The 12,650-nt window shown below is 37.5% G+C and overlaps 1 protein-coding gene across 4 annotated transcripts in view; it reads right to left on the bottom strand.

The window, feature by feature from the left end:
* The window catches only part of parga (poly (ADP-ribose) glycohydrolase a), a 36,456-nt gene that overhangs the window by 9,065 nt on the left and 14,741 nt on the right, over positions 1-12,650 (bottom strand). For all 4 annotated transcript variants that reach the window (XM_016522736.1, XM_016522739.1, XM_016522737.1 and 1 more), the window contains 5 exons: positions 10,979-11,133; positions 5,523-5,602; positions 5,358-5,418; positions 4,793-4,868; positions 1,906-2,053 (listed from right to left, as the gene is read on the bottom strand). In XM_016522736.1, the coding sequence (XP_016378222.1) occupies positions 1,906-2,053; positions 4,793-4,868; positions 5,358-5,418; positions 5,523-5,602; positions 10,979-11,133 (520 nt within the window). The remainder of the gene's footprint in view (positions 1-1,905; positions 2,054-4,792; positions 4,869-5,357; positions 5,419-5,522; positions 5,603-10,978; positions 11,134-12,650) is intronic.

Genomic DNA, 12,650 nt, shown 5'->3' with positions numbered 1-12,650 from the left:
TGGTAAGGGGCGTAACATTTCTGTCACACGCTTGAGGTATTCGGCAAATCACAATACACTGGATAGCTGGCCAATCAGAGCACACCTCGCTTTTCAGACCGATGAGCTTTGTAAAAATCGATGTGTTTCAGAAAGGCGGGGCATAGAGGAGAAACAATAATGTACAGTATGTGGAAAATAATGTGGTTTTTTAACCTTAAACCGCATAAACACCTTTCATTACAAACTACAACTACACAAAATAATGTTCTTTTTAGCAACATCATATGACCCCTTTAAGAATCCATAGCTAGTAATCATAACCAGTAGCCATCAGGTAAATTAAGTACTGCTAATACTGAATTGACTAGCATTAAAACTTTTTTTTTTTCTCTTATTGACTGTCACTGAAGTACTGATACCTTCTACTTCCCTTGGTGTGTGTGTCATTCTGTACCAACAGAGGTTGGAAAGGAGCAGCAAGGGTCACATGCTACAAACAACAAGTGAGGAAGGAAAGAGACAAACCGTTTGTAATGTATCGGAAGCAGGACACTTACTCATGACCTGGGCTCCTCTCCAATCCTGCCACTCAGTCAAAAAAGCACAGTTCATAAAGGATGAACAGAGTGATGGAAGAATAGCACAGAGACAGAGAAAGACACAGAGGAAGAGGGAGAGATATTTAGTGTGAGGAAAGGGGGGTTGTCACTTAACGTGTTGACTCAAGCACAGCGAGTTGGAGGGTGAAAAATAGGGCAATTCAGCTAGAGAGAAATGAGGAATAAAAGGCCTGCCCTGAGTCCAGCGTGAATCAATGTAATGGATTTACGTTCAAATTGGATGAGGAGGGAGGACGGGGGGAGGGGGTGGTAAGAATGGAGCTGAATGTATACACAAGCTTCTGCGAGAAATGGCAAATTACTTATGGCAAAAATGTGAGGTGCTATACAGCTCACTATAAGTAGTGTTAGAGAAGTGTGATTAAAGTGACTAACTTCATTAGTGGATGAAAACAAACCTGATCTCACCGATAATCGGATTCTGCATTAAACAAATACCTAATAACATCCATGATTACTCTACTCTGTCTTGATTCAAACCCCACAAAATAAGCTGAATGATCTTATGATGTTCGTTTCTATTAATGGTTTTTGAATGTCTACAATATTGCTTCAAACAATGTACTAAAACACTGTGACAGTGGTGTCATCTAGTGCTGTCAAATTTGTGAATGAATCGTTTCAATGAATGAAACGCAATCTGATTCACTCAATGAACCACTGAATTACGTGTGGCCATCTCTGACTCAAAATGAAGTAAAATCTTCTGCTTTGTTGTGCAAGGCTTGAGACGAATTGTTCACAGTAAGTCAAGTACAAAAAAAAAGAAAAGAAAAGGATGGTCTTGTTGAGGCAAGGGTTTTCACGCTGGGGTCTGCAAGTAGGAAAATGTAATTAAAAAAAAAAAGAATAATAATATTAAAAATCATAATAAATTTAATTATTCTAATTATTTTATTTCTGAAACAATATTTTCTTTATAAAATATCATGTTTAATGTTTTTCTCTCACAGTACAAATGCATCTCCCAAGATTTTTTTAAAGGGGTCCCTCGCAAAAATATCATTATACTTTGGGGGTCCTTGGCATTAGAAAGTTTGAAAACACTTTGTGTTACAGAAGCAGAATAGTTCAATTCCTTATCATTCCCATAACAACCTATTATATAATGGGCCATAGGTTCATCCAACTATAAAAAAGGTAATATTTTCACACTTTTTAGACAACAGCTGTTTGAACAGCTAGAAGGGAGGAACGAGACACTTCAGTGGTGGCTGACATCAATCAGACAGAGATGTGTGCAGGACAGACGGGAGGGCGGAGTGGACTGTTTCCACTGCTGTGCGTGTGTGTGTGTGCTGACCTGTGATGATGAGGCACTCGTCGCTGTCCAGAACTTCCGTGAAGAGGCGTGATATGATGAGCTCAGGGTTGATGAGGAAGCGTATCTCCTCCTGGACCAAGCCCATACCTGTCAGCCCTCCACCCACCAGCCTGTTCGCAAAGTCCACCTGCACAAATAAAAACACAAATTCATCTTCTGCAAAATTGTTCAGCTGCTCTACAGGGTATAAAATGTTATTTCATCCTTGAAATATGTGTGAAATGATGTTACGGTACAGAGATCTATGATACTTTCAATATCATTCAATTCAATATCATACCATTCAAATGGTCAGACTGTAAACCAGGTTGTTTGTCCAGAATGTCACCAGAGATTATAGGTTCTGGGTAGGGGACAGGGTGCTAAAATGCACATGGGTGGAAAATAGAGTGCTCTAGTACCCGACTGTGAGTAAAACTACAAATGATGAGTAAAGTAAAAGGAAAGAAAGAATTTTCTGCACAGTTCTGGGGACCTTTAATTTGTGCACAATTTTTGGTGCATGTACAAATCCCAAATTAACTTTTTGCTACACTTGCTGAAAGCGAATGATTTCAGAAAATGTAATGGCCAAAAATATATCTCATCTGCCATTAAATTGTAATTGCAATAAAAAAATAAAAAAATAAAAAATCAAAATCTTTGGGTATGAAAATATCAATGAGGTAAATAACTAAAATAATAAATACATGAAAAAACCCATCCAAAATTATAATTAATAAACATGAAAACATTTTTCACTAAAGTAACAAATGCAGATCAGGCTTCTGACCACTGTGACCCTGCAGGTTTCTGCCAAGGCCAAACATCCACTCCCTCTTCTTTACTGAATAATGCATCTATTAAGGACAGGCCATTAGCCATGAAGGTCAGATAACTCAAACAAATAAGTAAATATGTTCACAGCTCTCAGGCAGACCGTTTAAGCTTTTGTCTTATTTGATACTCTTATATTTTTATCAACAAAATTATGTTATACTACCGCACATTATATTACCTTATACAACTACATTATATGTACTACTGGTACATATTAGTATTTATATCATATATATATATACCATATCAGGGCTCAACAATAAGGGTGGCCTGATGTTTTCAAAGAAGAAGTGCCTAAATTATAACACATAGTTACATTTCAGACTTTTTAAACTTATGTTAAATTAATATAATAGACAGAATATTGAAATTTTCTGACATAAAAATTAAATAAAAATAAAAACTGTTTTGCCCTGCTATTTATCACATTTGTGGCACTAAAATGTTGAAAGGGCAAAAAAAAAAAAAAAAAAGTACTAATAAAAATTCTGACCTTAAGATAAAGAGCAGGAGAAAATAAATAAATACATATAAAACACATAAAATACATAATTATATGAGTTAAATGAGTGATTGACTTGTGGCACTGCTAAATTCTGTTGTGGAAGCCATTTCCTCAGTGCTGTCTCCTATTATGCATTTTCATATTTCAAAGACTGGGAGTGTGAGCAGCAGTGCTAATATTGGCCCAGGACAGCTTTGAAAAGGTAAACAGGGGAAGTGTAGGACCCCTTTGAGGCTATGTTTTGCAGGCTGTCAGGCCGGACTCACTGGGCCACAGCCTCCTCAGTGAGATGGAGGAGAAAAGGGGAGGGAGGTTGGCAAGCTGCCAGATGATCTCGCTGATCAGGTCACTCAACTCCAGCTCTGACCGCCCCGCCTCTCCTCAGCACTACTGACAACCTGTCAGACCGTCCCACCCTTCCGGAAACATCCGTCAATCCAGCAAGCAGGACCCCGGGCTCCTGGGACCTCCCAGGGCTGTTCATGTGTGCCCATCAGCTGTCAGGGTGTGCCCTGCCCCAACTGGGGAGAGATGGGAAAAGGAGAGCAGGGCAGAAGACCCCGGCAGACAGACACCGCAATGAACTCGAGAGGTGCAGGGAGGGACGTGATTGGGGCCAACAGAGCTGCAGAACCTTAGTCAGTTGGGTCAACACTGAGATGTTTAAGTTGTTTTTTTTTTCATATTGGGTCACAGATTTCTTTGACATGTTACTTCCCATATGAATATGACACTCTATAAAAAAGGTGCCATTTGTGCTCCATAAAACAAAACAAAATAAATCCCGACATATCAACAAAAAGACTGTCCTTGCTATATTATCAAATATGCATATTTTGGAGAAAACTAAAGATATGCATACTAATGGAAATAAATCTATTCTTCAGCCCCGTTCACACCAAGGAGGATAAATAGTATATATCTACTAAATCGCTCTAAATGTAAAAGAACAGCAGAGTCCATAAGACATCTGTAACAATATCGACACAGAGTAACGACATTGTTGGAATCACTTCCACATAATTTTTTCCAGCTGATGGAAGATAAAACACTGAAAGCCAATCAGAATCCATCCTGCTTTAAAGAGCTCAAGCATTTAAAGAGACAGATCATAAAACTGCAGCGCATGTTTGTCATTATGGCATCATCATCCCTTAAAAAAGTTATTTTTTCAAGTACAAGTTAAAGCCTTCTCTTCTGCAAAATAATGAAACTTTCATTAAGTTAACTAAATGAAGTCATTTATGAAAAGAAAGAAAGAAAGAAAGCCAATATTGTCAAACTGCAATAGGCACCCATTTCATAGATTGTCCCAATGATTTTGTTTTGGGGAAATACTATTTATTTTTGTGTTCTCGTTCCGAGATAAATTACCTGAATTACTCACAGCTTGAACAGAATCAGCACAGTTAACATAAAAAAGTATAATTAACATCTATGCAGACATGCAGAGGAAGAATGACAGAAAAGGTCTTTTGTGTCAAAGTAATCTCCAATCTGACAGATGTCTCAGTCAAAACTACCCATGCATGACATTCTCACCTGAAGCATCCCGTAGCCCTCATCCTCTATGGTGCCCTTACAGGTGATATGAAGACGGGTGAGCTGTTTCTTTGAACTAAAGGTCAAAAACAATTTCATCAAAATACCAAGGGCAAAATAACCACCACTCACTAAAACATTCATTTACAAGTACAGTTAAACAACTGCATCATAAATAGAGGCAGGCTAGAAATGCTATAGTGAACTAGGAGTGGAAGGTTACAATCATGACTTAAGCAATTTGAAATACAACCATCTCAGCAGTAAGAGTTTTCTAATAAGCAAAATAAAGAGGCGGTTTGGCCTTGCCTGCACTGCCAGAAGATGCAATTGCCCAAAGTGACTACACAGTGCCAAAGTTCATTTATCAAGCACAAAGCGAGTGATCTCTGTGAACTACTTTAAATGTCAGAGAGCCCTCTAGCTGTAGCACATTCAGAAATAAATGTGAGATCTTTTTAATAGTAAATAAATAAGTATAAAAATAATAATAAAATAAGTAAGTATAAGTCTTCATAAATAAATCCAACACCACCAACTGTACCAAGAAATATAAATAAGGTACCTTTCCCATTTTGGAAAAACACTCAAGCTCTGTCTTGTGAATGTGACAAGGCCAGTGGGCACTGAAAATGTAAAAAACAGGAATATAATAAACATCAATTATACCGCTTTAAGAAAGTCTGAGCGTTAAGTGGATATTTGTAAGGTTTGGCAGGTCCAGACTTACTTGATTCAGTGACTCTTCTGAAATAGCACAGCAGAGTTTTGAGTTTCTCAATCTTGCGTAAGGAGGAACCTTCAAACAGTCTAGAGAATGATAAAGACACCCAAAAATATTGATTAGGTACATACATTAGCAAAATCAATTCACACAATCTTTATGTTCACTTTCAGAGGATGTATTATCAACGCACTCATAAACGACCATTAGAGAGAGACGTTTAGTTCCCAAAGTCAATGTGACGTATATGAGCTCCAGCACCAACTTCTGCAGGTTAGTGCATCATTCTTGGGAACACGTGAGGAGAAAGAGGCCTTCCGTGTGATCGAACTTTGCCGCTTCATCTCACAAAGTCCTGTTTGCTCAGCACGCCTGCCTGTGATGGCCTCTCTGTCAGGACAACAATGATACGGACTCACGCCTGCGGGCTCAGCGCTGCGCTTGTGTCCCATTTCACAAAAGACAACGCAGAGAGGAACACTTCTTCATTCCTCTAAAGACCATTAAAGAACTGCAGGCTTGCTTTTAAAAGTCCTAAATAGCAAAAGCCTTACAGTGATCAGCCGTGATGCCTCCCCCCACCCCAGCAAATGGCTTTCTCCATTTAGAATACTGCAGTCTTCAAGCTAACCATCTTCCACTTGCATTCATCCTTCCTCTTACTTGATGTAAATGGAATAAGCAGGAAAAAAAAGGGTGGAACAAATGAAATGACTGATGCACTAAAAGCCCTTTGGGAAGGAAGACAGTTATTGAAGCCTCCTAAGTACATAGTCTCTTTGATGGTGGGCCTGATTTTATGTAATGTATCCCGGAAGGTAACCTGTTGTTGACAGAAAATAGCTGCTTTTTAGTAAGAAACTGATTGTTGACCTTTAATGTGAGAAATATGTGAGAAAATATGATTTAATTCAACAAGACAAACACCTATTAAAGGATTTTATAAACCTGATTTTAATAACATGACAAGCTGGGAATTGCTAGGGTAAAATGGACAATTTTTTTTTATGAAATTCATATGCTAAACTGTTTTTCTACAGTACATGGCAGTAAATGTGTTTTGTGCCCAGGTCTAAAAACTTACAAACATTTTGGAGAATTGCCAATGTAAAAAAAAAAAAACCCGTGTTAATTATTTAGCTATTAGGTAAGAATTTTTAAATGTAGTGTTTATCACTAAATGGTAGCTATGGGGTAAAGTGTGCCAGAAGTTTTATGGTAAGCCGTCCCAGTGGCTCAACCTATATCATAGTGAGTCTTGCATGAAAATACTAATAACTAATCTAAATACTAAATCATTTTAATATGCTGATTTGGTGCTCATGTAACATCTCTTAATACGTCAGCTGCTTAATACTTCTGTGGTATTAAGCGTAGGGCTGGGTATCGAGTTCGATACTTTTTAGGCACCGACCGAAAAACTATTTTGCATTGATTTATTGTGTTGGTTACATTTTGTTCTTTTGTGCAGTGGCTCAGGAGATGAGTCTTTGAGATTGTATAAACATCAACAAGCTGAAAAATAAAACCAAAGTTTTTTTTTTAGATAATGTAATCTTGTTCAAATAGATTTCATAAAATTGGTATTGAAAAAAGTATCGTTCAGGAACCGGTATCGAAGTCAAGGTATCGGTATCGATATCGAAAATTTTTGAACGATACCCAGCCCTAATTAACCGTGTATAAACGTGATACATTTTCAGGTTTCTTTGATAAATAGAAAGTTCAAAAGAACAGCATTTATTTGGTAAGGAAATCTTTTGTCTATTTTTGATTAATTTAATGCTTAAATCTTAGCAACCCCAAACTTTTGAAGGGTATTGTACATGATCAAGTATTTTCCCCCACAATTGCCTATTGTAAGTCAAAAATGTTGAAGAAGTCAAATTTGAGCTGATAGTGGACATCTAGAATTATAACTGCTTTATTCTTGACAAATGGACAGTTATGTAAAAACTGACACAGCCTAACCCATTCACACATAAATATAAATTCAATAAATGCAGTCGATGTGCTACACAATGTAAGTCTCACATAACCGAAGGTGACAAACATAGCAACAGAAGCCAATTTGGCGGCTCCTAAGCAAGATATAATCAATCTGAATCTTTACAAGAAACAATGACAGTTGTTCGGATCTCATTGGTGGATCTGTATTCATAGTTTCACAGGTGTACCGCAGGAAAGCTTGCTTTGATGTGCACATTTTGAAACTAAAGTAAATATATCTTCAGCAAGCCTATATGTTATTTCCCAGAGGGCAGACTTTGACAGCTCTGCCAAACAAGCAATCTCTAAATTGCCTGGTGCTTGATAGCAGCACTGCTCAAGCCAATGAGTAAACTGATGGACAGTCACTCAATTAAAGTGGGCTGCACCGTAACGATCCACATGTCTGGATGCTCCGCGGTCTTGCTGAAACTTATTTTCTGCAGCATGGCTGAAGTCACGGCCCACAACGTCCTAAATAGTACTACTTAAAAAAAAAATAAACGCAATACAATGTTACTTGTTTGTTAGCATATGATGCTCGCACACAGTCTGTGCCTCTGTTCACCTGAATTACCAATTAGGTTTAATGCTGATATCGCTCAGACCTTCATTATCTAGAGCACTTTAACTATGTCCAGCAGGGAAGAAAAAGGCAGAAACAAGGCAATGGCTGCAAATGTAAGCCAAATGTATTACAGCTCCTCTGTATCTCTAGGAGTTTGTATAAGTACTTGAAGTGCCTGGGGAATCAATAGCCATCTCAGCATGACAGAGTAAAACTGAGGGCTGCTTTGTTTTTCTGCAAGTGTGCAGCATGACGAACCACAGGCAGTTTTCTTAAAGAGTTTTTAAAGGATGGGCTCTGACTTGCATGAAAACAACTTCATTAAAGCAGAGACAATCTACGACAGGCATTTTTACAGGACAAGTGCTCTTACTAAAGCCATATTAAAGATGAAGTGTCTAATTTCTGCACCTCAACTATCATCAAATTAAATGATGAATGTTTTCAAACAGGTTTCCTGATTACTTTCCTGAACATTAGGCATGTAACGATTCACCGCGAGCCTGTTGAAAATTGATATAAATATGTGACGATTCAAATCGGTTGAGATGTTAAACGAATCACGATACATTTGGGGGTGGGAGTTTATATGAATATATCACTGAGGGGAACTGACTGTCTTTAGAAAGGTTTAGATGATATTTTCTTTTCATCTCGTCTCTGTATAATCAAAGTCATTTTAAGAGATATTCTATAGTCTTTGGTATAATTCATATTAAAGCAGCGTTCATAAGCGCTGCGCTGCTTTGTTTACAGCGGTAACCAAGGAAACGCTGTATCGCTGCTGTTCCATGAGCACCACCTGCTGTCAGAGAGTGAATCTGCGTCTCATTCAGAGCTTCTGCTCTCTGTTTCGTGCAGATGCTTTATGTAGTATAGTTTCAAAAAACTAAAGTCAAAGCATTCTGTTTTTGTTTTAAAATGTCAAATTATGCAATCTAATTTAGATTTAAAAAACTGCTCATGCTGCATGTATTCAGCATCTTTGTTTGGATTGTGATTCAAATGCAGTGATTGCCTCTAATTTTGAATGGAAAGAGCACAGGAAGCTTTTGTTTATATGAAGAGATTTATTTTGTCTTATTTATTTGATTAGATTTAGGGTTTGTTTTAAAATTTTAATTTAGTTTTGTTATTTGACATATTTCTGTTTCACAAAGACATGTGCAGCATTTTGTCCAAGCAATAATAAAAGGACACATTTTTTGTCTTAAATCTAATTTTGTTTAGAAAAAACCGTGAGCAAATCTAATCGTGAAATCAGTATCGTGAATCGAATCGAATCGTGAGTTGAGTGAATCGTAACATTCCTACTGAACATTCATTTTTAATTAGTTGAACAAACAAGATTTGTCAAATTCATGTCATTATTTGACAAACACAGTGACACAGTATTAATATTTTTTGTATGAATGGCTAACTAACAGTCACTATATTTTGCTATGAATCTCTCAGTGACAGGGAGCCATATATAATAGGCTTTTCTATACACATACAGTGCTTAACAAATTTATTAGACCACCACCGAATGTTTGTGCCACAGCTGCCCTAAACTAACAGTACTGGTGATTACCAAAACTATTATTTTATGTTTCTGTAATGTTAGTTTACACCAGTATGTGTAAGCTCTTTAGTAACAGCAGTGTTTACAATGCTAAAATATAATTATTGTTGGGATTTAATGGATTTAAAGATAGATCACACAAAAGTTTAATCAAAAGCAAGTCCTTGGGAACAACCATGAACTATTTGAGTCAATAACAACAGACTGTGGAAAAGTACATAAAGACAATGCCAGCAAGAATGCAAGCTGTTAAACAAGTTTTTGACAGAATCCTTTGACAGAATATATTTGTGTTTTCTCTTTATTATGATGGTTGGTCTTATAAATGTAAGCACTGTACATTATATATATATATATATATATATATATATATATATATATATTTCCACTATCATGTGAATCTCTCAGTGACAGGGTGCTGTACATAAAAGGCTTTTCTAAATATCTGGCCATATGACAAAAACTATGCACACTGCACAGTTAACTAGATTAAGACAGCACTGTCAATGATATGTACACTTCGATATACTGCTGTTGAATACCAACAACATCTCCATGTAGTGAGATGAGCTCTGGCTGTAGGGGGATCCTGCTCATCAGAGGAAGACATCTGAGTAGGCACGAAGACAGAGGAGAGATGGATGGCCACGCACTTCACATCAGTCTCTCTAGCATCTCATTCATTTGTTTTAATCAGCCCGTAAAGGCTTGATTTAAGTACTGTACCACATGAGTGGCTTTGTTGTAGAGCTGCAATTTAAGTGAGGAGAGAAACTCCTACACGTTGTCTCCTCTACACACTGTAGAACGACAAAGACTAAATCCATCAAACCAAACAACAGCAAACTAGGAGTTGCAAAGTCAACAGATTTTTTTTATATTAGCCACATCACTGCAGTATTGAAACTCTAAAATATAAAATATGGCAAAGATTGTGTTAACAGATTTCCAACGTGATTGTGGTACAAAACATCATCGCCCCCTTTTTGGTGATTCAATATTAAAACATTTAATGATGGAAAAGTCAGAACAGTGCAACTGTTCATTGTAAATGAAAATCACATTGTGGATTTGTGAATGTGGAGGAGTGTAATTTTGATAAAGAGGAACCTTCACTAAATTTGATACTTGAGGCCTCCCCATGCCACATTAACAGGCCAAAATCCATTGTAAATGTAATAGAAACAGACTAATGGGAAGCTAAATTAAATCATGTCGTGACTTACCTCACAGCCTACACATAAACCCTAATTTGGATGGAAATCTAAAACCTCAGACAATCAATAACTAAAAAATATGTAACAGGTCTCCAGAGCGACGCCAGAGAAGGGGAGACAGTACCTGTAAAAATTGATCTCAGGGTAGTTGGCATACTCGGACCTGCGCGAGTTGCGTCTGGGAAATGTACAGAAGAAGGCATTGGCAAGAAGGCAGGCAATTTGTTCCTGTGACATGGTCAAGGACTGATTCATCCTTGACTTAAGCAGCGGGATTGGCTGGAGAAGAGGAGAGAGAGGCAAAGATAATTATTTTAGCAATTGACCAAACAGGGAGACAGAATTACATTAAGCATATGGCCAGCAGTAATTAATTTGCCCTGCTGTATCCCACCATCAGCCAGCAGCATTTACACTGAGCGTCATCCATCTCTGCTGATCGGACTTAAAGACTATTAAGGGCAGTATAGATGACTAATCAATGCAAACATTAATAAACTACATGTGAATAAAGAGTGCATCTGAGCAAGGAGAGATTATCCTTTTTAAGGGCAAAAACGAAAGTCCTGAAATCTGTGCAAGATCTTACATAAACAGTGATTCAATGGCTGAGTAAAAACTAGCTTACTGAATGGGACATGGCCTTGTCTTGCCTAAATGTATTCATTTTAAAGCTGAAGTGTTTATTTTCTCAATGTTAAAAAATGCTTTAATCGATTCTAGCTTAATGTCCCTCTATCAAACATTTCTAAATTGTACTTCAGAATCTTTCAAATAAAGAATGTAAAATAGATAAATAAAAACACACCCCCGCTGAAAAAACAAACAAACAAAAAACAGCTCAAACCAGCTGGTTGGCTGGTCTTAGCTGGTTTTAGTTGGAAGTAGCTGGTTTTAGCTGGTCTCCGAGTCTGGCCAATTTGGTTTCAGCTGGTCAGTCAGCTGGTCTTCCAACCTGACCAGCTAAAGAAGTGGTCAATACCCCTCTAAAACCAGCCTTTAAACCAGCTATGACCAGGCTGGAAGACCAGTTAAAACCAGCCAACCAGCTTAGGCTGGTTTTAGCCATTTTTTTCAGCAGGGAAATAAAAAGATAAAATGAGGTTTAACATAGAAGTACATTGTGAAAACTTAAAGCATTAAATTAGAACGCATTTAAGAACATTTCCCTCAACAGTATTGTTCTGATGTCAGAAATTAGGCTGATGGATGTCTACCATTGGCTTCCATTAGTTCAGGTGCTAATGAGGGCGTTGTGCTCATGTGGAAGTGTCCTTCACTAGCCACTGGTTTTACACCGCAGCACACTGGGCCCATTGACCTTTACCAGCCAGACATGATTATCACTGCCGATCTATTTCTGCCCCAAAACCTGAGCATCTGTCCAAGCCAGTGGTTCTCAACCCGCGGCCCGTCACAAATTCAAATGCAGCCCACCATGCTGAACACAATTAAAAAAAATAACTTTCAGTTTTACAATTCATTTTAGTTTTTACATTAATTTAAAAATGTACTAAACAAATATAAGCTATAATGTTTTTGTTATATAAAATAATTTTGTTTTTCATATATTATTTTCAGACATGAGCAGACCTCACGTAATGAACGTTATGCATTTAACGAACACTTACAAGCGCACACTTTGGCAGAATTCAATTCAAATAGTCATCAGCAGCCATTAGTTCGGTAAAATTGAGCATCAGAATGGACACATTTGTTATTAAGGGAGAAAAACTAAATGTGGAAAATGCCAGCGAAGGAACGCATACAAACAAGAGTAGTCGCAGCAGTGAAGG

The sequence above is a fragment of the Sinocyclocheilus rhinocerous genome, unplaced genomic scaffold (assembly GCF_001515625.1).
Source record: "Sinocyclocheilus rhinocerous isolate Xijiao unplaced genomic scaffold, SAMN03320098_v1.1 scaffold869, whole genome shotgun sequence".
In the NCBI taxonomy this organism is placed as follows: domain Eukaryota; kingdom Metazoa; phylum Chordata; class Actinopteri; order Cypriniformes; family Cyprinidae; genus Sinocyclocheilus; species Sinocyclocheilus rhinocerous.
Note: the sequence above shows the minus strand (reverse complement) of the source record. Positions and strands in the feature narration are given on the sequence as shown.